The sequence below is a fragment of the Antechinus flavipes genome, chromosome 4 (genome assembly GCF_016432865.1).
Source record: "Antechinus flavipes isolate AdamAnt ecotype Samford, QLD, Australia chromosome 4, AdamAnt_v2, whole genome shotgun sequence".
NCBI classification, from domain to species: Eukaryota; Metazoa; Chordata; class Mammalia; order Dasyuromorphia; family Dasyuridae; genus Antechinus; species Antechinus flavipes.
The window spans coordinates 394,852,358-394,874,602 of NC_067401.1; the positions used below are offsets into that span (position 1 = coordinate 394,852,358).

The window sequence follows — 22,245 nt, forward strand, 5'->3', positions numbered from 1 at the left end:
TGGTGAGCTTTTTCTTCTCAAAACGCAGCCAGGTGATAAAAGTTCAGATCTTTTATTGTCCCAATATAGCCCTGTTAGCTTAGAGCCCTATCTCTCTGCTTGGTTCCAAGAGCTCTCTCCGAATGTCACCAAATCCAAAGGTCTGGTCCTTCAGCCTCTGCCTCAGTTTTCTTCAGCCTCCAGCCAGCTCCAACTCTTCATGTCATTCCGCTGAAATCTCGACTTGTAGCATCATGATTTCTTCTAATCCCAAACTGTAAACGCAAAGCTCGAGCAGCCTGATGGTATTTAGAATGGGATTCCTGGGCCTCCTGAAATAAAGGCGTACTGGCCAACATAGTTAAAAGGCTATCTGCCTTTGAATTTCCATCAAAAATAGGACCTGGAAGTCCACTATGTGAATGGACATGCAGGATATAAATCTTTCCTGGATGCTTTCTCACTTGCTCTTGAAGTTCCTTAAAGAGCTGATATATATTAGAAGCTGCAAATTTTATTTGGGCTGTGGCAATTCTTTGTACCACACCTACTGAATAGGCTGAATCAGATATTATATTTATGTCGCCTGGGTAATAAGTGAGAGCTAGCATGATCGCATATAATTCGTTCTGCTGAGTGGACTGAAAAGGAGTTCTGACTACTCTTTTTACGGTTAGATCATGAGAGTATACAGCACAAATATTTTGTTTGGCTGCGTCTGTAAAGATGGTTGGTCCTTCAAGAGGAACCTTAGAAACCTTCTCTTCAAAAATCCATTGCCAATTATGCAGTAGTCTGGTTATCTTTAATGGAGATCCATGTGCAAAATTTGGAGCCATGGCCAATAAAATCTGCCACTCTGGGATGGTTTCACAGCATACATTAATTTGTGCATTTGTATAGAAGGTATATATCTTGTCAGGTCTTGTCCCAGATAATTGTACTGCTCGCTTAATGGCCTTTAATAGAATTCTAGCCACAAGCACTGGGTAAGGCGTAAGGCTTTGTTCTGGTTGTGCTGGGAGGTTCACCCACTCTATCACACTGTCTCCTTGATGAAGGACTGCTGTGGGTGCTTCTTTCGTAGCAAAAACTGATATTTCCAAGGGTTTTTGAGTTATTCTCTCAACTACATTGGATAAAGCCAGTTCAACTTCTCTCAAGGTCTCTTGAGCTTCTTTTGTAAGCCGGCGTGGTGAATTTAAAGCAGTGTCTCCCCTTAAAATGTCATATAGGGGTTGCAATTGATTGGTAGTTAAACCTAATACTGGACGCATCCATTGGATATCTCCTATTAATTTTTGGAAATCATTTAAGGTGTTCAACCTCTCTGTTCTTAAAGACAGTTTTTGTAGTGTAAGTGCCTTAGGATATATTTCATATCCTAAATATTGAAAAGGAGCATGTCTTTGAATTATTGGTCCATTGATTCAAAAGAGTTGTATAGACCTTATTCACTCTTAATTTCATATGTATTTTTATTGATTTAATTCAGATATGCTTTCACCTGATAAGACTGTCATGCCTATAAAAAATAAGATGATTAATTGAATGACTAAATCTACCCCCATCTATGAACATATTAATTTTTTAAAAAATTCAATTTTGTTTTCATCCAAAAATTTAAAATTATAATCTGAAATAGTCATCAACAATAGAAAAGAAAATAGCACATATACAATTCTCAATATAAGCAATAATTTTTTAGTTCATTTAATAAAAGAAAAGTAAATAACTAGTTATTAAATGGCTACTATGTGCCAGATATTATGGTAAATTCTGGGGACACAAAGAAAGTCCAGATAGTCTCTGTCCTTTGGGGAGCTCACAAGTGAATGGGGGACAACATGCAAACAATTATGGATAAAATAAAATCTATATACAAGAAAAATTTCCATCCTTAGTTTTCAAGACTAATAGCATCATGGACTGGTGTTTTTTCTCTCACATGTACTGGATTTAATGAGGCAGAGTTGCACAAAGTGATCAGCATCACTCTCTTTCAGAGTTACCAAAGTTCAGTGGCAAGACAAAATTCAAGAATATTGTAATGGCACTGAATGCAGTGCATGACCTTGATGCCTTTGATGTCTGAGTCAAGATCTCAGTGCCTCACAGTGCCTATTTCAGTTAATTTCATAGCCTTTGAGTCAAATTGTTTTCATCTACTCATTCCACCATGGGAATGTTTCAAGGAGTTGTAGTAGACATCCCTTTGACTCCCTGACTGGTTTGAGATCTTTCTATTACCTTCAACTTGCTTTAGTTTGTCTGCTGAAATAATTTTATTGGGATATGACCACTTTGCATGCTACACTTCTTAGATTCATAGGTGAAAGTTGTGTGACAAGTATATATCTTGTCAGGTCTTGTCCCAGATAATTGTACTGCTCGCTTAATGGCCTTTAATAGAATTCTAGCCACAAGCACTGGGTAAGGCGTAAGGCTTTGTTCTGGTTGTGCTGGGAGGTTCACCCACTCTATCACACTGTCTCCTTGATGAAGGACTGCTGTGGGTGCTTCTTTCGTAGCAAAAACTGATATTTCCAAGGGTTTTTGAGTTATTCTCTCAACTACATTGGATAAAGCCAGTTCAACTTCTCTCAAGGTCTCTTGAGCTTCTTTTGTAAGCCGGCGTGGTGAATTTAAAGCAGTGTCTCCCCTTAAAATGTCATATAGGGGTTGCAATTGATTGGTAGTTAAACCTAATACTGGACGCATCCATTGGATATCTCCTATTAATTTTTGGAAATCATTTAAGGTGTTCAACCTCTCTGTTCTTAAAGACAGTTTTTGTAGTGTAAGTGCCTTAGGATATATTTCATATCCTAAATATTGAAAAGGAGCATGTCTTTGAATTTTTTCTGTAGCGATATGAAGTTTGTAGTATCTTAGTGTTTCTATGGTTTTTTGTAGACATGCTTCTAGAATTTGTTCCTCCGATGCACATCCCAATATATCATCCATATAGTGTAATAGCATAACTTTTGGAAATGCTTTTCTTATTGGAGCAAGAGCAGCAGCAACATACATTTGACACATAGTGGGGCTGTTCTTCATACCCTGTGGCAAAACCGTCCATTCATATCTTTTATAAGGCTCAGCTAAATTGACACTGGGCACCGAAAAGGCAAATCTCTTCATATCCTCCTTATCCAGAGGAATGGAATAGAAACAATCCTTGATGTCTATAACCCAAAGAGGCCATTCTCTAGGAAGCTGAGTAGGAGATGGAAGTCCAGGCTGAAGAGTTCCCATAGTTTCCATCTGTTCGTTCACTTTTCTTAAATCAGTGAGCATCCTCCATTTTCCTGATTTCTTTTTTACAACGAACACTGGTGAATTCCAAGGACTTAGAGAAGGTTGTAAATGCCCTTGTTCAAGCTGCTCCTGTACTATATCTAATAAGGCCTGAATTTTATCGCTACTTAAGGGCCACTGTTCTATCCACACTGGTGTATCAGTTTTCCATTGGATAGGAATAGGTGAAAGTGTTGGCAGGCCTTCAACAGCAGCCCTGCTTAAAAAACCGAAGTACTCATTTTTAACCCCAATTGTTGTAAAACGTCTCTTCCCCACAGATTGATGGGGATTTTTTCAACTATAAAAGGAGTAAAAACTCCTGTTTTGCCTTCAAAAGTCCATCTCATAGGGGCAGCACTAACTTCAGGTGCTATTGATCCTCCTACTCCAGACATATAGGTATCTGCTTTAATCTTTGGCCAGTGACTGGGCCAACTGGCACCTCTAATAACTGTACGATCCGCACCTGTGTCTACCAATCCTTCCAATGGTAGGCCATTTATATAGATAGTGAGCATAGGTCGGTCAGCCGTTACTGCTGCTGTCCAATATATTTCTGGTTTTTGTGGTCTGGAGTCAGAACCTGGGTGACTATCACGAGGCTGCTTATTAGGATCCTGTATGAGTAAACCTGATGCTACTACGTCTCCTGGGTGATAAGTCACACATTGACTACCTGTATTAGTGACTGGGATATTATCTACACATTCCCCAGTTTCCCACATCAGTGTGTGGATGGACACTGTTTTGTACATACAAGGAGGTGAAATGGTCAAGCCTACTGTGCCTGGAGGTAAGGGATCCATAGGCTGGAGAGGAACAGATTTCACCTCTCCAGGGGGTATCTCAGTTGTCCCAGCTGCATACAGCTCTATTCTCCCCAATTGTAATTCCTTCTGCCATCAGGTTGCTTCCTGGCTGGTTGACTGTGTAATCCCCTTCTCCCATCATATGGCTTTCTGGTTGATTGGTCATGTCTGGGTACTGGACTTCTAGGCACTCTCTGGGTGCACCATTGGCTGCCATCATGCCCCAAGTGTTTTTTGCCTTGGGCCCTGGGGCTGGGCCCCTCATCCCGTTTCCCTGAATCTGTCTGCATTCTGAGGCCCAATGGAAGCCTCTGTTGCATTTTGGACATGGGGTTTGGGGTCTTGTTCTCCCACCTTGTCTTCCCATTCTATCTCTATACCAACATTGAGCTTTCAGATAGCCTACTTTTCCACACTGAAAGCATCTACGAGTCTCTCTGGAAGTCCCTTGCCAAGAGGGATTCTGTCTTCTCATGTTTGGATTTTGGGAAGTCTGCATCATAGCCTGGCTATAAAAGGCACCTGTGTCCACTGTGGCACAGCGTCTTATGAGTTCCTCTAAAGGAGCATCCTTGCGCAGTCCTAGTATAATTCTTCTGCAAACCTCATTAGCATTTTCCTTAGCAAGTTGCCTTATCAAGATGTCTGTTATTGCATTTTCTCCATTTGTTCTTATGATAGCTGTCTGCAAGCGTCCCACAAAGTCAGCGAAGGGTTCATTTGGCCCTTGTGTTATTTTTGTGAAGGCCCCCCTTTGTGTCTTTATTGTGAAGAGAAGCCCACACTTTGATAGCATTATCAGCAATTTGCTGATATGCTGCTACAGAATAACCAATTTGTGCTGCGACATCTGCATAAGGACCTGTACCTGTTAGTATGTCACAGGTGATTGCAGTATGAACTCCACTTTGAATATTTTGTTGGGCTTGTATCCTACAGAGCTCACTATATTCAGAAAGCCACAAGTAGTTCTGTCCAGGTTCTAGGCATATTTTTGCTATCGATTTCCAGTCATTAGGGGTCAAGATTTCAAAAGACAAATTTTGCAATAGCATCTTAACATAAGCTGATGTAGCCCATAAAGAGTGCAAGCTTTTTTCAGGTCTTTGAGGATTTCTATATCAAAAGGTGAGTATCTTCTACTTTCTTGACCTGAAGAATTAAACTGTTGAATTACAGGAAAAATGTGGTGTTGAAATTCTAATACATTTTTCCCTTCTTCTCTGGCCTTAATTAGTCCCTTTTGCAATCTACTCAAAGGAGCAGCTAGATGCTGGGGGGGAGGTGCTGGATGCCGGGGGGGAGGTGCTAGATGCTGGGGGGGAGGTGCTGGTGCTGTCACTGCCCCCCCCACTACCCCTCCTCCCTCCATCCCGGAGGGTGGAGTTGATGAAGGAGAGTCAATTACCTGCTCCTCAGGTGGGACTGAGGCTGCCTCAGATTCACCCCACCCTTGAGTCTCACTTAAGTCTCCCTGCCCTGTGGGGATATGGCCATTAATCTGTTCTTTGTCTTCCTCCTTTATCTCAGGCTTCCCCCTTTGGATATCCTGGTATTTTAAGGCCATCTGTATTGTATTGTATAAATAGAACACTGCAATGGAAACTGAACGAGGACCGTTTTCATTGTTATATGCAGACATCTGTTGACCAACCAATGCCCAGTTTTTTAGAGAGATTTGCTTTTCCTCTAAGAACCAAGGGGAGGTGCGTTTTAATGTAGCCAGAAGTCTAGCTGTCTGTCCCCAAGTTACAAGTAGCCCTTGATCTTCTATCACCTTAAAGCTCTTTGGGCCAGAGAGCACTATGGGAGAAAACCCATAATCCCATTTTCTCAGAAGGTTCAGATATAAGGCGAGACAGCCATTCCAGAATATATTTTCCTCTTGGCTGGCTGATCGCGCTAGACTCGAGAGAAACGATTCTGCTGCAGAGAACACTTTTGGGATTTCAGTGGAGCTACGCCAGAAGCCCTCTCTCCGCGGCAAGTGTGGCTGGGCCCCCCAGAAGGAGATAAGAGAGATCTTCCATCTCTGTTGGAGGCAGAAGAAGGCAGAGGCAGAGGCTGAAGGACAGAACCTTTGGATTTGGAGACATCCGAAGGGCTCTAAGCCTCTAAACTGGCTGTCCTCTGAGAACAAACTCCAACATTTTGAACTCTTAACATTTCCATTTTGAACTCTTAACATTTGGCGCCCGAACACATAGGATTATAAAAGGGAACCTAGAAATCATATATAGACCATCCCCAACAACAAAGGATAATAATTTACAAATTTTATCCTATATTAACCAAAAATCACATTCTGTTAACCTAGACTGCTTAGCGGGGAAAGCAATTGAGGTTCTGTTTTTAGGATCTATGAGTCCTATGATATGTAAACCTCAGATAATCTGCAGTAAACTCCACAGAACACTAAATGCTGTTAGAAACTGAAGCAATGTATCTTTAAATGTATCTTTAAACAACTGTGATATGATTTAGATATGTTAATGAATAAATCCCAAGGTGGCACACATAGTGTTTTCCTCCAAAGTTCATAAAATTAGACCTTAAATTTCTGCCTCTTCAATCACTCTTCCATGACTTAAGAATCTATCTTGCTCAAATGCTACCAATTCCAATTTATGATTAGTTAATTTTCTTGTTGCCTTCCCATCCTCTTCTACAGCCCACCTTCCTTTACCAGCTTAAATCCCATCCCCATGTTGTCTACTTCTGTAACCATCTTTGACATTGTCCCTGTATTCTGAGTCTGACACCTCTACATCTTCTGTTCCTTATTAAAGCATGGTTACTACCATGTTTTCTATTGCCATTACAGCCTTTGTAAGAGTATCAAAAGAACCAGATGTGCTTGTCCCAGTTCATAATTTCATAAATTAATGCTACATTCAAATGCAGTGACTCCATAGAACTGATAATGAATCCTGATATCAATTATAAATAGGTAATTGATTTAATGAAGAATTAGAAATATACATATAATTATTGAGGGGGATTGTTTGGGGTTTTTTGCTATGCATATTTGCCAGAAGAAATTTTTGTTTTTCTTTCTTTTTATTGTCAATTGTATGGGGAAATGGAAGGAAACAAAAATAGATTTTTTTAAAAATAGAGACATAGGGGATGCTACACATGTGAAATAATCCACATGCTTTCATATAAAATGTTGTTACTGTTTGATAACTTACTTATTTTGCAGTCATTAAATGGGATTAATCTATAAATGTATACACATAATATAAAAACAAAACAAAATAAAGAAAAGCTAATTCAAGGATATTTAGTTTTTGCATTCAGATAAGTTACCCATAAGATTATAGGCATCTATATTTAGCAATCCAGTTTTAGCCTCCAGATTTAGCAATCTTCAAAAACTTTCTGTGACTGAAAAATTATATCAACCTGTAGTCCAATGTAGTGATGAACGTCTCAGAATGTTTCTTTATTGACTCTTACAAGCCAGATAAATACTCTATTATTAGGATCTTGTTTCCCTTTCGAATTGACAGAGTTTAAGATTATACACTATAACTTTAATGTTACACATTCAAAACAAGCATCAGAGATGTAGTAGACAGTCTTTTATATAACAGAAATATTATGAACATGTTTTGAAATAAACTGAATTAACAACCTAGAGCTTTTTGCAAAGAATGACAACCAAAATGATTAGGAACATAGAGATAAACCAAGTGAGCATTGCATGATAAAAGTAGAACGTGCAACTTTCATAGATGGTATTTTTCAGTAAATATTTTAAGGCTATCCTAGGGAAGTTGCACACTAATGAAAGGTTATGTTTAATAATTGTTTGAAATTTGAAAAGGGTTTTAAATATAATATCTCATTTGAATTGAATTATTCTGCTCACCCCCAGAAGGCAAAATTAAAGTGTAGAACTTGTAAAGAAACAAACTTTTGTCCTTTAAATAAATTTTAACTAATATTTAAGGTAAAGAATGATAGGTTTATTCAAGAAATACATTCTCTTTTACTTGAGGCCAGTTGACTCCTGGTTGGTAATGTTCTTACTGGCATTCCTGGATGGTGGATGATGTCCCTTCTTTCTTCCGTTATCTAGGAGATATAAAACCAGTTCCCTGTGTTGTTACAAGTATTTGAACTTTAAGTAATATTAAAAAAATATGTTATTTGAAAAGCATATTGAATATTTTATTTAAAATTTTCATATATTACAAATTTAGCCATTAATAGATAGCAAATTTAAAAATCCATTTGGAGAAGTTGTTAGAAATAAACACAAAAATAAAACTTTATTTTTCTTATATAAGGAGCCATTAACTTTCCAACACCTCTTTTAAAGGGAATTACTTGATTTCTTTCCAAGAAAAAAAAAATTCCAAGTTGTCTGTTTATTTCTGTTTTCCCAGAACCAGACCATACAGAGTGCTAATAAGGTGTGTGTACAACCTGGGGGAAGCTTTTTAAGAAAAAAAATCCCCCCCTCCTTATACTTGAACTGTGCTCTGTGAGTGATTTTAACAGAAAGATTGCATCTTCTTGCATCTTCCAAATATGAGTCATTATTTATTTTGTCACAAATAAATGTTGACATACCATGGAAAGCAAAATTTCTGACATGAAAATGTGCACATTTATAACAAGTCAAATGAAAAATCTCCTTATTTTCACCCTTGAATTGCATACTGCATCCTAGACAGATGCCTATGCTGGCATCCTTAATCCTGACGGGAACCACAAGCTTTCTTGAGGCTGTCAACTCAGAGTTTGACCATTCTTTAGGCTAAGAAATAATACACACATATACACACTTACATACACACTAGGTATATAATCTCACTGGTATTCCTTTTCACTCAGGAAATGTTCACACCACCCCAGGCATATAGCTATATAAAATAGATATACAAATAAAACATTTTCTGATAATAAATCCCAGTTTGTGACTCTCACAATTCAGTTGCATGGCCACATATAGGATGAAGATCCACAATATGAGAAGCCTTGGTATAGAGAATTCCCCATTATATAATTCACTTTAAAAGAGTAGAGCAGCATTATGGTTTTATTACTGAGTTAACTGAGACTGTGATCAAGAATCAAAATCAGATCATATTGACTTCAAGCCCAGTGTTCTATTCATTATATCTCTTTACTATAACAACATACACTTTGATGGATTGTTTGTTTGTTTGTTTGTTTGTTTTTTTAATTTGTTTTTTGGAACACTGAGAAGATAAATGACTCCTAGGATCATACAATCAAAGGCAGAACTTAAACCTAGGACTTTCAGATTCCAAAGCTGCTCTTCTATCTACTATTTTTTTTTTTTTTTGCTGCCTCTTAGGTTTCTAAAATGAATTGATTGTTCTCACTTATTTTCTGTTTTAAAGTTATGGAATTATTTTGATTACTAATTTGCATAGTTCCCTAGTCTAAACAAAACTGAAGTCTTGTTATTTGCTTGCATTTTGTTTTCTTTCTCATTTTTTTCTTCCTTCTTGATCTGATTTTTCTTGTGCAGCAAGATAGCTATATAAATAGGAATACATACATTGGATCCAATATGTTTTTCTACATATTAACATGTATTGGACTACCTGCCAGCTAGGGAGGAGATGGGGGGAAGGAGAGGAAAATTTGGAACAGAAGGTTATGCAAGAGTCAATGATGGAAAAATTACCCATTCATATGCTTTGTAAATAAAAAGCTTTTTTAAAAAACCTGAATTCTCAGACTCTCCCCACCCTCATCAAGATGGTAAGATGATCACATTCTTCTTTTTCTTCATCCTGTATTTTTTTTTGATCCAAGGAAGGCAAATGGGATCAAGGATTGGACCTCATTTGTTATAATTTGTCAAACAGCAGTTTTCTCTGTGTTGACCTGGGCTTTTTTTTTTTCAATGTTTTATTCAACTTAAATATTTAATTATTCTAAGCCTCAAGTTCCACCTTTATTAAATGAGAGGCTTGCACTAAATGTCATTTATTAAATGTCCTTTTAGCTTTAGAACTATGTGAGTTTGTGAAATCAGTGAAGGAAGTTAATTTTTATCTCTACATTTTGAGAAGCTAAATATAAAGATAATCACTTAGAAACCATAGTGTGTGTGTGTATACATACATACATACATATATATATATATATATATACTTATTTCTTATGAACAAATATATTTAGACAAGTAATAATTTTTAGAACAGAAAAACAACTCATAGACCATTGTTGGACATTAATATTTTTTAAAAATGTTCTAAAAGGGGAAAAAGCAATTGATCTGAAAACAAAGGTTCTGTCTTCATAATTTATCCTGGTGTGTGATCTTGACCAAATTTCATTTTTTTTTTTTGCATTTTATTTTATTTTATTTTATTTTTTTAATTTTTAATTTTTTATTTTTTATTTAATGATTACTTTATAATGACAACATTATTCCTTGCACTTGTTTCTTTTCCGATTTTTTTTTCTCCCTCCCTCCCTCCACCCCCTCCCCTAGATGGCAAGCAGTCCTTTATATGTTGGATATGTTGCAGTATATCCTAGATACAATATATGTTTGCAGAACCGAACAGTTCTCTTGTTGCATAGGGAGAATTGGATTCAGAAGGTATAAATAACCCAGGAAGAAAAACAAAAATGCAGATAGTTCACATTCGTTTCCCAGTGTTCGTTCTTTGGGTGTAGCTGCTTATGTCCGTCATTTATCAATTGAAACTTAGTTAGGTCTCTTTGTCAAAGAAATCCACTTCCATCAAAATATGTCCTCATACAATATCGTTGTCGAAGTGTATAATGATCTCCTGGTTCTGCTCATTTCACTTAGCATCAGTTCATGTAAGTCTCGCCAGTCCTCTCTATATTCATCCTGCTAGTCATTTCTTACAGAACAATAATATTCCATAACATTCATATACCACAATTTACCCAGCCATTCTCCAATTGATGGGCATCCATTCATTTTCCAGTTTCTAGCCACTACAAATAGGGCTGCTACAAACATTTTGGCACATACAGGTCCCTTTCCCTTCTTTAGTATTTCTTTGGGATATAAGCCCAATAGAAACACTGCTGAATCAAAGGGTATGCACAATTTGATAATTTTTTGGGCATAATCCCAGATCGCTCTCCAGAATGGTTGGATTCGTTCACAACTCCACCAACAATGCATTAGTGTTCCAGTTTTCCCGCATCCCCTCCAACATTCATCATTATTTTTTCCTGTCATCTTAGCCAATCTGACAGGTGTGTAGTGGTATCTCAGAGTTGTCTTAATTTGCATTTCTCTGATCAATAATGATTTGGAACACTCTTTCATATGAGTGGTAATAGTTTCAATTTCATCCTCTGAAAATTGTCTGTTCATATCCTTTGACCATTTATCAATTGGAGAATGGCTTGATTTCTTATAAATTTGAGTCAGTTCTCTATATATTTTAGAAATGAGGCCTTTATCAGAACCTTTAACTGTGAAGATGTTTTCCCAGTTTGTTGCTTCCCTTCTAATCTTGTTTGCATTAGTTTTGTTTGTACAAAGGCTTTTTAATTTGATGTAATCAAAATTTTCTATTTTGTGATCAGTAATGGTCTCTAGTTCATCTTTGGTCACAAATTTCTTTCTCCTCCACAAGTCTGAGAGATAAACTATTCTATGTTCCTTTAATTTATTTATAATCTCGTTCCTTATGCCTGGGTCATGGACCCATTTTGATCTTATCTTGGTATATGGTGTTAGGTGTGGGTCCATGCCTAATTTCTGCCATACTAATTTCCAATTATCCCAGCAGTTTTTATCAAATAATGAATTCTTTTCCCAGAAGTTAGGGGCTTTGGGTTTGTCAAACACTAGATTGCTATAGTTGACTATTCTGTCTTGTGAACCTAACCTTTTCCACTGATCCACTAATCTATTTCTTAGCCAATACCAAATGGTTTTGGTGACTGCTGCTTTATAATATAATTTTAGATCAGGTACAGCTAGGCCACCTTTGTTTGACTTTTTTTTCATTAATTCCCTTGAGATTCTCGACTTTTTATTGTTCCATATGAATTTTGTTGTTATTTTTTCTAGATCATTAAAATATTTTCTTGGAAGTCTGATTGGTATAGCACTAAATAAATAGATTAGTTTAGGGAGTATTGTCATCTTTATTATGTTCGCTCGGCCGATCCAAGAGCACTTAATATTTTTCCAATTATTTAAGTCTGACTTTATTTGTGTGGAGACTTTTTTATAATTTTGCTGATATAATTCCTGACTTTCCTTTGGTAGATAGATTCCCAAATATTTTATGGTATCAACAGTTATTCTGAATGGAATTTCTCTTTGTATCTCTTGCTGTTGAGTTTTGTTGGAGATGTATAAAAATGCTGAGGATTTATGGGGATTTATTTTGTAGCCAGCTACTTTGCTAAAATTATGAATTATTTCTAATAGCTTTTTAGTAGAATCTCTGGGGTTCTCTAGGTATACCATCATATCATCTGCAAAGAGTGATAGTTGACCAAATTTCATTTTTAAAACAACAGAACTGTTCCCTAAGATACCTTTCAAATCAATCTAAATCTATTATCCTATGATTTTTATAAATTTTGATCCAGATAAATGTGTTCCAAATTGTCACAAAGAAATGAAAATTAGTTCAAGGTCTAATATATATGACTTGAGGAATCAATAACAATCATATGATTGCACTTTTTTGCAAACCACAATTTTAAAACACATTTTCAATTAAATTGAACTCTGAATCAGGTAGGATAGCTTTTCATTTTTGTTTTATTTTAGAAAATAAAAATGATGATAAAAATTGATACAAAGCACTGATATCTCCAACCCTCTAAATCTGTGATACAGTCTCCAAAAAGTACATACAAAGTCTAGGGGAGATGGCTCAAGTGGAAATCATTTTGTCTCTTTCTGGTGTAATTTAAAAAATTAAGTTGATCTCCCCATGGACCTAAATTTGCCTTTACTTCAAGGTTTCCAATCTGTGCTCAATTTTCAAAATAGACACAGTAGTTCATTGAGAATGCTAGACAAAGATAAAAAAATCAAATATCTGATCCTCTGAAATTAAAAAGTATTTCCTTTGGTGGAAGTGGGAATATATGATATGAGACCAAGACTGAGGTTGATGTCATGGTTCTATAGTACCCCACCCCAGAACCCTTTTCACTATTCAGCTTTCAGATGCTCAAATGTACATTTCCCAATAATATTTCTGATTTTTTTTTATTTTATACAAATCCCAATGCTGTGATTAAATACATTAACCAATATAAACAGATTTCCTTTTACAGATATATGAAATGTCTTTGAATTATTGGTCCATTGATTCAAAAGAGTTGTATAGACCTTATTCACTCTTAATTTCATATGTATTTTTATTGATTTAATTCAGATATGCTTTCACCTGATAAGACTGTCATGCCTATAAAAAATAAGATGATTAATTGAATGACTAAATCTACCCCATCTATGAACATATTAATTTTTTTAAAAATTCAATTTTGTTTTCATCCAAAAATTTAAAATTATAATCTGAAATAGTCATCAACAATAGAAAAGAAAATAGCACATATACAATTCTCAATATAAGCAATAATTTTTTAATTCATTTAATAAAAGAAAAGTAAATAACTAGTTATTAAATGGCTACTATGTGCCAGATATTATGGTAAATTCTGGGGACACAAAGAAAGTCCAGATAGTCTCTGTCCTTTAGGGAGCTCACAAGTGAATGGGGGACAACATGCAAACAATTATGGATAAAATAAAATCTATATACAAGAAAAATTTCCATCCTTAGTTTTCAAGACTAATAGCATCATGGACTGGTGTTTTTTCTCTCACATGTACTGGATTTAATGAGGCAGAGTTGCACAAAGTGATCAGCATCACTCTCTTTCAGAGTTACCAAAGTTCAGTGGCAAGACAAAATTCAAGAATATTGTAATGGCACTGAATGCAGTGCATGACCTTGATGCCTTTGATGTCTGAGTCAAGATCTCAGTGCCTCACAGTGCCTATTTCAGTTAATTTCATAGCCTTTGAGTCAAATTGTTTTCATCTACTCATTCCACCATGGGAATGTTTCAAGGAGTTGTAGTAGACATCCCTTTGACTCCCTGACTGGTTTGAGATCTTTCTATTACCTTCAACTTGCTTTAGTTTGTCTGCTGAAATAATTTTATTGGGATATGACCACTTTGCATGCTACACTTCTTAGATTCATAGGTGAAAGTTGTGTGACAAGTAAATCCCAAAGATTCTCAAGCAGCTTTGAACAGGTTTCTGGAAGGTCTCTTATTAGAGATGCTAATCCTCCTTGAATTTGATATACACTTAGAGATAAGTAGGAAATAATCAATTGAAGGAAGGCAGAAGAATTGAGAAGGATTGAGAAAGAGCTCCTGAAGGAGATAAAATTTAAAAGAAATCAGGAGGCCAAAATGAGGAGAGTGAGATTTCCATGCATAAAGGATAACCTAAAAAATTTTGGATCCAGGAAACAGAATACTTTGTTCAAGGAATAGCAAGGAATCTCATTTCACCTGACACCATGCATTGTGATATGAGCAAAGTGGGATGTTCGGTATAAGGATATTGAAAAAGAAAGGATGAAAAAATGCCAATAGTTTATGAAGGGCTCTGAATGCCCAAGAGTTGAATTTATATTTGTATTTGATCCCAGAGCTGATAGGAAGACATTAGAGTTTTACTGAAGTCGTGTGTTATCACTGTGCCTTAGAGAGGTTGCCCAATGCTGCACAAGTTATAAGGAGAAAGCTCAAATCCATGCCTTCTGATTATATTTCATAAACTGAACTCTCTCCATGTCAACCATTATCTCACAATTCCAATAACAACTTTACAATTCATAAATTATTCAAAAACAAAGAAAATAGAAGCACTCTATATAATGATTTGAGGGGCAAATATTGTATTGAGTTTTGAAGTTTGACAAAGGTAACACTAAAAGAAGAAATTACAGACTAATTTTCCTAATGAATATAGATACACAGATAATGAATAAATTATTAATAATGCAACAGAATACAACACATTATTATTCATCATCACTCAGCAGGATTTATATCAGGTGTGAAAGTCTGTATAAACATTAGAAAACCTATTAACATAATAGAATATTAAAACAAACACAACTTCTAAACCAAAATGATTATAATACTAAATGCAAGAAAATCCCATTGATAAAATTCAACATGTATTCATAATTTGGCAACAAAGATTAGGGAAATAATACATCATTGATATAATGGTTTTAGACTATGAATTTCGTATATATACATATGCATATATAATACAAAAAAGTTATTCTTGCATATGTGCATGTGTATTATACATATATATTCATATATACACAGATATTCTTGTGATTCTGCATGCAAACACATCTATATGTGCTTGATATAATATAATAACAGATAAGAAATATGTAAGAAACCTGACAGCAGGACTCTGACATGTAAAATAGCACACATTTACATATGCACATATAGTATGAAAAAGTTACACATGTATATGTACATTGTATTATACACATATATGCATGTATACATATATATTCTTGTGATTTTCATGCAAACATATACACACATACTTGATAGAACGTAACAATAGCTTGAGAAATGTGTATGATACATTTGACAGGCAGAACTTTGACATCTAAAATAGATACATAATCAAAAGGCAGCATATTCCCAGAGTATAGAAAATTCTTAGACTCAAATGGTTCTCAGTTTAAATCTTCCCTAAAATAAGTGTAAGCTATATTATCCCAGTTGAAATTGATAAATATATGAGTACTAAGTTCTCTTACCTAAAATGCAGAGATTAAACAAAGTTAAGACCAGGGCCCATTATAACTGTAAATATATAATAACAATTTGCAAAAATAAAAATAACTTCTAGATCAAAATGGAAATATGGTCATAAGATAATAAAAAACAAACTAAAACAACAAAAGCATTGTTCTAAAGAGTAATCAGATTATTAACAATCACTTTAAAAAGCCTTGATTTTACTAATAATCAAGGTTATAAAATTAAATCAATTTTGGAGTATCTAACATTCCTTAAATTGACCAAAATAACTAAGAATCTCTAATTTGGCAGGATTATGGGGGGAAAAAACAGATATATTCAAAAATTGCTTTTGGAATTGCTAACTTGAACAATCTTTTAAAATTTATCTTTATTTAATTTATTTTTTTCTGGTTACACATGTATATTAACTTTTTGAAATACACATTACTTTATACATCATGGTGAAAGAGAAAAATCAGAAAGGAAGGAAAAAAAAAACAGGAGAGAAAAACAAAGAGAAAAAATAAGTGAACGTAACATGGGTTGATTTACATTTAATCTCCATAGTTATTTTTTTTCCCAGAAACATAGTGTTTTCTATTCAAAGTTTATTGGAATTGTCTTAGATAACTGAATCACTAAGAAGAACCAAATCTTTCATTGCACAATCTTGCTGTTATTATGTATAATGTATTTCTGGTTCTACTTGTTTCGTTCAGCATCAGTTTATGTAAATTTTTGCAGGACTTTCTAAAATCACCTTGTTCATTCTTTTTTTATAGAATAATAATATTCTATTCCCTTCACAACTTGTTCATCTCTTCCTCAATTAATGGGCATCTACTCATTTTCCAGTAATTGCTACTACAAAAAGAGCTGCTACAAACATTTTTTAAATAGCTTTTTATTTACAAGTTATATGCATGGTTAATTTTATAGCACTGACAATTGCCAAACCTTTTGTTCCATTTTTTCCCTCTTTCCCCCAATCCCCTCCCCTAGATGGCAGGATGACCAATACATGTTAAAAATATTAATGTATAAATTAATGCTACAAACATTTTTACATATATAGCTCCTATTCCCTCCTTTATGATTTTCTTGGTATACAGATCCAGAAGTGGCTCTGCTAAATCAAAGAGCATGCACAGCTTTATAGCCCTTTGGGTGTAGTTCCAAACTGCTCTCTAGAATAACTGGACCATTTCACAGTTTCCACTAACAATGCATTAGTGTGCCAGTTTTCCCATGTCCCCTCTGACATTTATCATTATCTTTTCCTATCATCTTAGTCAATGAAAGATGTGAGGTGGTACCTCAGAGTTATTTTAGATTGCATTTCTCTAATCAGTAGTGATTTAGAACATTTTTATATGAATATAGAGGGCTTTAATTTCTTCATCTGAAATTTTTTTTATATCTTTTGACCATTTAATACTTAAGGAATGAATTGTATTCTTATAAGTTTGACATACTTCTTTATATATTTTAGAAATGAGGCCTTTATCAGAAACACTGCTTGTAATTTTTCCCTAGCTTTATAATTTTTAATTTAAAGTAATCAAAATTGTCCATTTTCCATTTCATAATGTTCCCTAGTTTTACTTTGGTCATGAATTCCTCTCTTCTCTAAAGATCTGATAGGTAAATTATCCCTTGGTCACCTAATTTGCTTATGGTATCACTCTTTATGCCCAAATCATGCACTTGTTTTGTCCTTATTTTATTTTAGTATGTCCTTATTTATTTTAGTATGGAGTGTGAAATGTAGGTCTATGATGAGTTTCTGACATATTATTTTCCAGTTTTCCCAGTAATTTTGTCAAATAATGAATTCTCCTAGAAGCTGAAGTTTAGGGGTTTACTGTACTACATTACTATAGTTAATGATTATTGTATTCTCTAACTTATTCCACTGGTCCACCATTCTATTTCTTAGCCAATATGAAATGGTTTTGATGACTTTATAATATAGTTTTAGTTCTAGTACTGCTAGATTACCATTCTTTGTCTTATTTTTCATTAATTTCCTTGATATTCTTGACTTTTTTTTTTCTTTCAAATGACTTTTGTTATTTTTTTCTAGCTCTATAAATAATTTTTTTGGCAGTTTGATTTTATAACACTTAACAAATAGACTAATTTAGGCAGAATTGTTATTTTTATTATATTAACGTGGCCTATTCATGAGTGATAGATTTCATTACAATCATTTAGATCTGACTTTATTTGTGTGAGAAATGTTTTGTAATTGTGTCCATATAATTCCTGGATTTATCTTGGCAGGTAGACACCCAAATATTTTATTTTGTGTACAATTATTTTAAATGAATTTTTTCTTTCTAACTCTTGCTGATGGGCTTTGTCAGTTATATATATATATATATATATATATATATATATATATATATATATATATATATATATAACATTACTGACAAATATATATATATACATATACACTGATGATTTGTCTGGATTTATTTTATATCCTGCATATTTGATAAAGGTGTTAATTGTTTCAAGTAGATTTTTTGGATGATTTTCTAGGATTAAGTATATCATCATGATATCTGCAAAGAATCAGAGTTTTATCTCCTCATTGCCTATTCTAATTCCTTTAATTTCTTTTACTTTTCTTACTGCTAAAGCCAACATTTCTAGTATAATATTGAATAATAATGGTGATAATGGGCATCTTTGTTGCACTCCTGATCTTATTGGGAATGCATCAAGCTTCTCTTCATTACAAATGAGGCTATTGGTTTTAGAAAAACAGTGTTTATTAATTAATTAATCAATCAATCAATTTTGCTGAGGCAATTGGGGTTAAGTGAACTTAACACACAACTAGGAAGTGTTAAGGGCCAGAGGCTTGAACTCAGGTCCTCCTGACTTCAGGGCTGGTGCTGTATCCACTGTGCCACCTAGCTGCACTGAAGTGCTTATTATTTTAAGGAAAATTCTATCTCTAAGATTTCTAGGAATTTTTATAGGAATGGATGCTGTATTTTGTCAAAAGCTTTTTCTTCATCTATTGAGCTTATCATGTGATTTCTGTTTTTTTTTTGTTATTGATATGGTTGATTATAGCAATAGTTTTCCTATTATTGAACCAGTCCTGCACTCCTAATATAAATTCCACTTGGTCATAGTGTATTATTCTGCTGAAAAGTTGCTGTAATTTCTGTGATAATATTTTATTTTAAATTTTTGCATCAGGTGGAGCCAGGATGGTGAAGGCAGGAACTTGCTCAACCTCTCCCCCTAACTGCTTCAAATTTCTTTAAATAATAACTCTAAACAATTTTGAGAGAATCAGAACTGCCAAAAGACATAGTAGAACATTTTCCAGTGGAATGCAATTTAGCTCAGCAAAAGAGTTGTGATACCAGGTTGGGGTTCCAGTGTGCAGTCCAGGGTAAAGTGTGCCTGAATCCTGGTTGAAGCCTGACCATTGAATCAGTGAGAGTACTGGTGACTTCCACACTTAGCTAAGAGACACCAAAGAGAATCTGGAAGGTCAGCAGATAAGTCTTTGTGAACCAGAGTGGGTTCAAAGATAGCAATCCCAGTGCAGGCCCTGCCCAGCCCCAGCTCCCACTCAGACACCAGAGTCAGAGAGATGGGACCTTTCAATCAGGAGCTTTTGGACATCACAAGCCCAGAATCATTTGAAGGTGTCTATGGCAATGGGTGGGAGTCTGGTGTGCAGTCCCAGTGCATCACTGGCCAGTCAGCAAAGCCCATCTCTGGCCACCAGCATACTAATTTTACATAGTGAGGTGGGAACACAACTAACAGCTCCAGGGCAGAAAAGGGTGCTTTTGATCAGATTTCTAATAGGATTTCTTTAAAAAGCTGGCGAAAACTCCTGATGTTTGAGACAGTACATGCTTCACCATGGAAACAGAGACCAACTTTGACAGTTAAAAGTAGAGTAATGATATGTTAGAAAACAGCAGAAAAAAAGTTTCTGACCATTGAAAGTTATTATGGTGACAAGAAAAATAAAAAAAAAATACTCAGAAGATCATAACAAAGTCAAAACTCCTTCATCCATAACATGCAAGAAAAATAAAAGTTGCCTCAGGCCATGGAAGACCTCAAAAGGATCTTTGAAAATGAAGCAAGAGAGATAGAGGAAAAATTAGGGAAAGAATTGAGAGAGGTGCTGTAGAGGTCTGAAACTCCAAAAAGGTATGCTTGAATCAGACAAACAAGCACTTAAGGCTAATTACCTATTCAATGTGAAATAATGGCTCATAGCATATATGACTTTAGCATATATTTGGATAATGGCTCACCTCCCCTTTGGTGCTTGCTGAATGTTTGGAGTTAAGATAATGGTTGAAGGGTTGGCATGGGGTGGGGGAGGTGAGAAGAAGCCAGAGTCACTTGGCGTCAGGATGAGGAGGAGAGAGGTTCGTGATTCCAGACTCCAGAATCCAGGATAGATCTTTGGCAAACCTTAATGGCAACTTGCCTGCCTCCTTCACTTCTCCCCCTAAAAACCAAGGGCTTTGATTTATCCTGACTCTGGCTGACTCAGAAGCCTTCAAGGGAGCTAGCCTGTACTCTACAAGGTGCAAAAGGAAATACAAAAAGCATACCTTAAAAAGAAAGATTGGTCAATTGAGATAGAAAGTACAAACACTCACTGAGGAAAATAATTCCTTAAAAAATAGAACTGAGCAAATGAAAGCTAATGGCTTTATGAGAAATCAAAATACAGTAATGCAAAACAACAAAAACAACAAAAAATCTCATTGCAAAAACAAATGACCTAAAAATGAGATCCAGGAAAGATAATTTAAAAATTATTGGTCTACCTCTGAAAATCATGATCAAAAAATAGCTTGGACATCATCTTCCATGAATTATCTTTTTTTTTCCTTTGTTAAGTTGTTTTCTTTTTTATTTAATTTTTTTTTTCAGGTTATACAATTTGTCTTTTTATTGAGCATCTTTACAAATTATGCCTTGACAGCAAATTTCCGAAGAGGGTACAGCCATTCCTTCCTCTGCTGTTTTTTGGTCTTCAGGCCTTCCTCATGCGTATTAAGCCTGCGTCTCATGGCATGGGTTTTCTGGGGCTGAAGGTCCAGGGGCTTGTATTTCTTGCCCTTATAAAATTTCCTGAGGTTCTCTTTCTGTGTCTGGTTGATGACAGTCAGGACTCGGGCAATAGATTTTCTGACAACTCGGATCTTAGAGAGTTTGGATGCAACTCCTCCAGTGACTTTGGCCACTCTCAATTGGGAAAGTTCCACCTTTAAATCATCTAACTGTTTGAGTAGCTCCTCCTTCTTCTTTTCACGAAGATCCCTGGCCTTGATTTTTGCCATCATTATGGATACAACACACCGCCACCCGCTCCGAGGAGAAAGAGGAAAAGCTCTTTTTTATTTTATTTTATTTTATAATAACTTTTTATTGACAGAATCCATGCCAGGGTAATTTTTTTTTACAACATTATCCCTTGCACTCGGTTCTGTTCTGATTATTCTCCTTCCTCCCTCCACCCCCTCCCCTAGATGGCAAGCAGTCCTATATATGTTAAATATGTTGCAGTATATCCTAGATACCATATATGTTTGCAGAACTGAACAATTCACTTGTTGCACAGGGAGAATTGGATTCAGAAAGTAAAAATAACCCAGGAAGAAAAACAAAAATGTTAATAGTTTACATTCATTTCCCAATGTTCTTTCTTTGGGTATAGCTGCTTCTGTCCATCATTTATCAGTTGAAACTGAGTTAGGTCTCTTTGTCAAAGAAATCCACTTCCATCAGAATACATCCTCATACAATATCGTTGTTGAAGTATATAATGATCTCCTGATTATGCTCATTTCACTCAGCATCAGTTCATGTAAGTCTCTCCAAGCCTCTCTGTAGTCATCCTGCTGGTCATTTGTTACAGGACAATAATATTCCATAACATTCATATACCATAATTTACCCAGCCATTCTCCAATTGATGGGCATCCATTCAATTGCCAGTTTCTAACCACTACAAACAGGGCTGCCACAAACATTTTGGCACATATAGGTCCCTTTCCCTTCTTTAGTATTTCTTTGGGATATAAGCCCAGATGTAACACTGCTGGATCAAAGGGTAGAATCTCTGGGGTTCTCTAGGAATATCATCATAGCATCTGCAAAGAATGATAGTTTGGTTTCCTCATTGCCTACTCTAATTCCTTTAATCTCTTTCTCGACTCTTATTGCAGAGGCTAGTGTTTCTAATACAATATTGAATAATAATGGTGATAATGGGCAACCTCGCTTCACTCCAGATCTTACTGGGAAAGGTTCCAGTTTTTCCCCATTG

The 22,245-nt window shown here is 35.3% G+C and overlaps 1 protein-coding gene across 1 annotated transcript; it reads right to left on the reverse strand.

Moving 5' to 3' along the window:
- Nucleotides 1-20,833: 20,833 nt before the first annotated feature.
- On the reverse strand, nt 20,834-21,300 carry LOC127562768 (60S ribosomal protein L35-like). Its single transcript, XM_051998723.1, has one exon. The coding sequence runs from the start codon at nt 21,257-21,259 to the stop codon at nt 20,885-20,887; it is 375 nt and encodes a 124-aa protein (XP_051854683.1). The 5' UTR covers nt 21,260-21,300; the 3' UTR covers nt 20,834-20,884.
- Between the last annotated feature and the right edge of the window lie 945 nt (nt 21,301-22,245).

Bases quoted from the DNA above. Each gene is read 5' to 3' on its own strand.
- LOC127562768 (XM_051998723.1), bottom strand. From the start codon at position 21,259: ATGATGGCAAAAATCAAGGCCAGGGATCTTCGTGAAAAGAAGAAGGAG.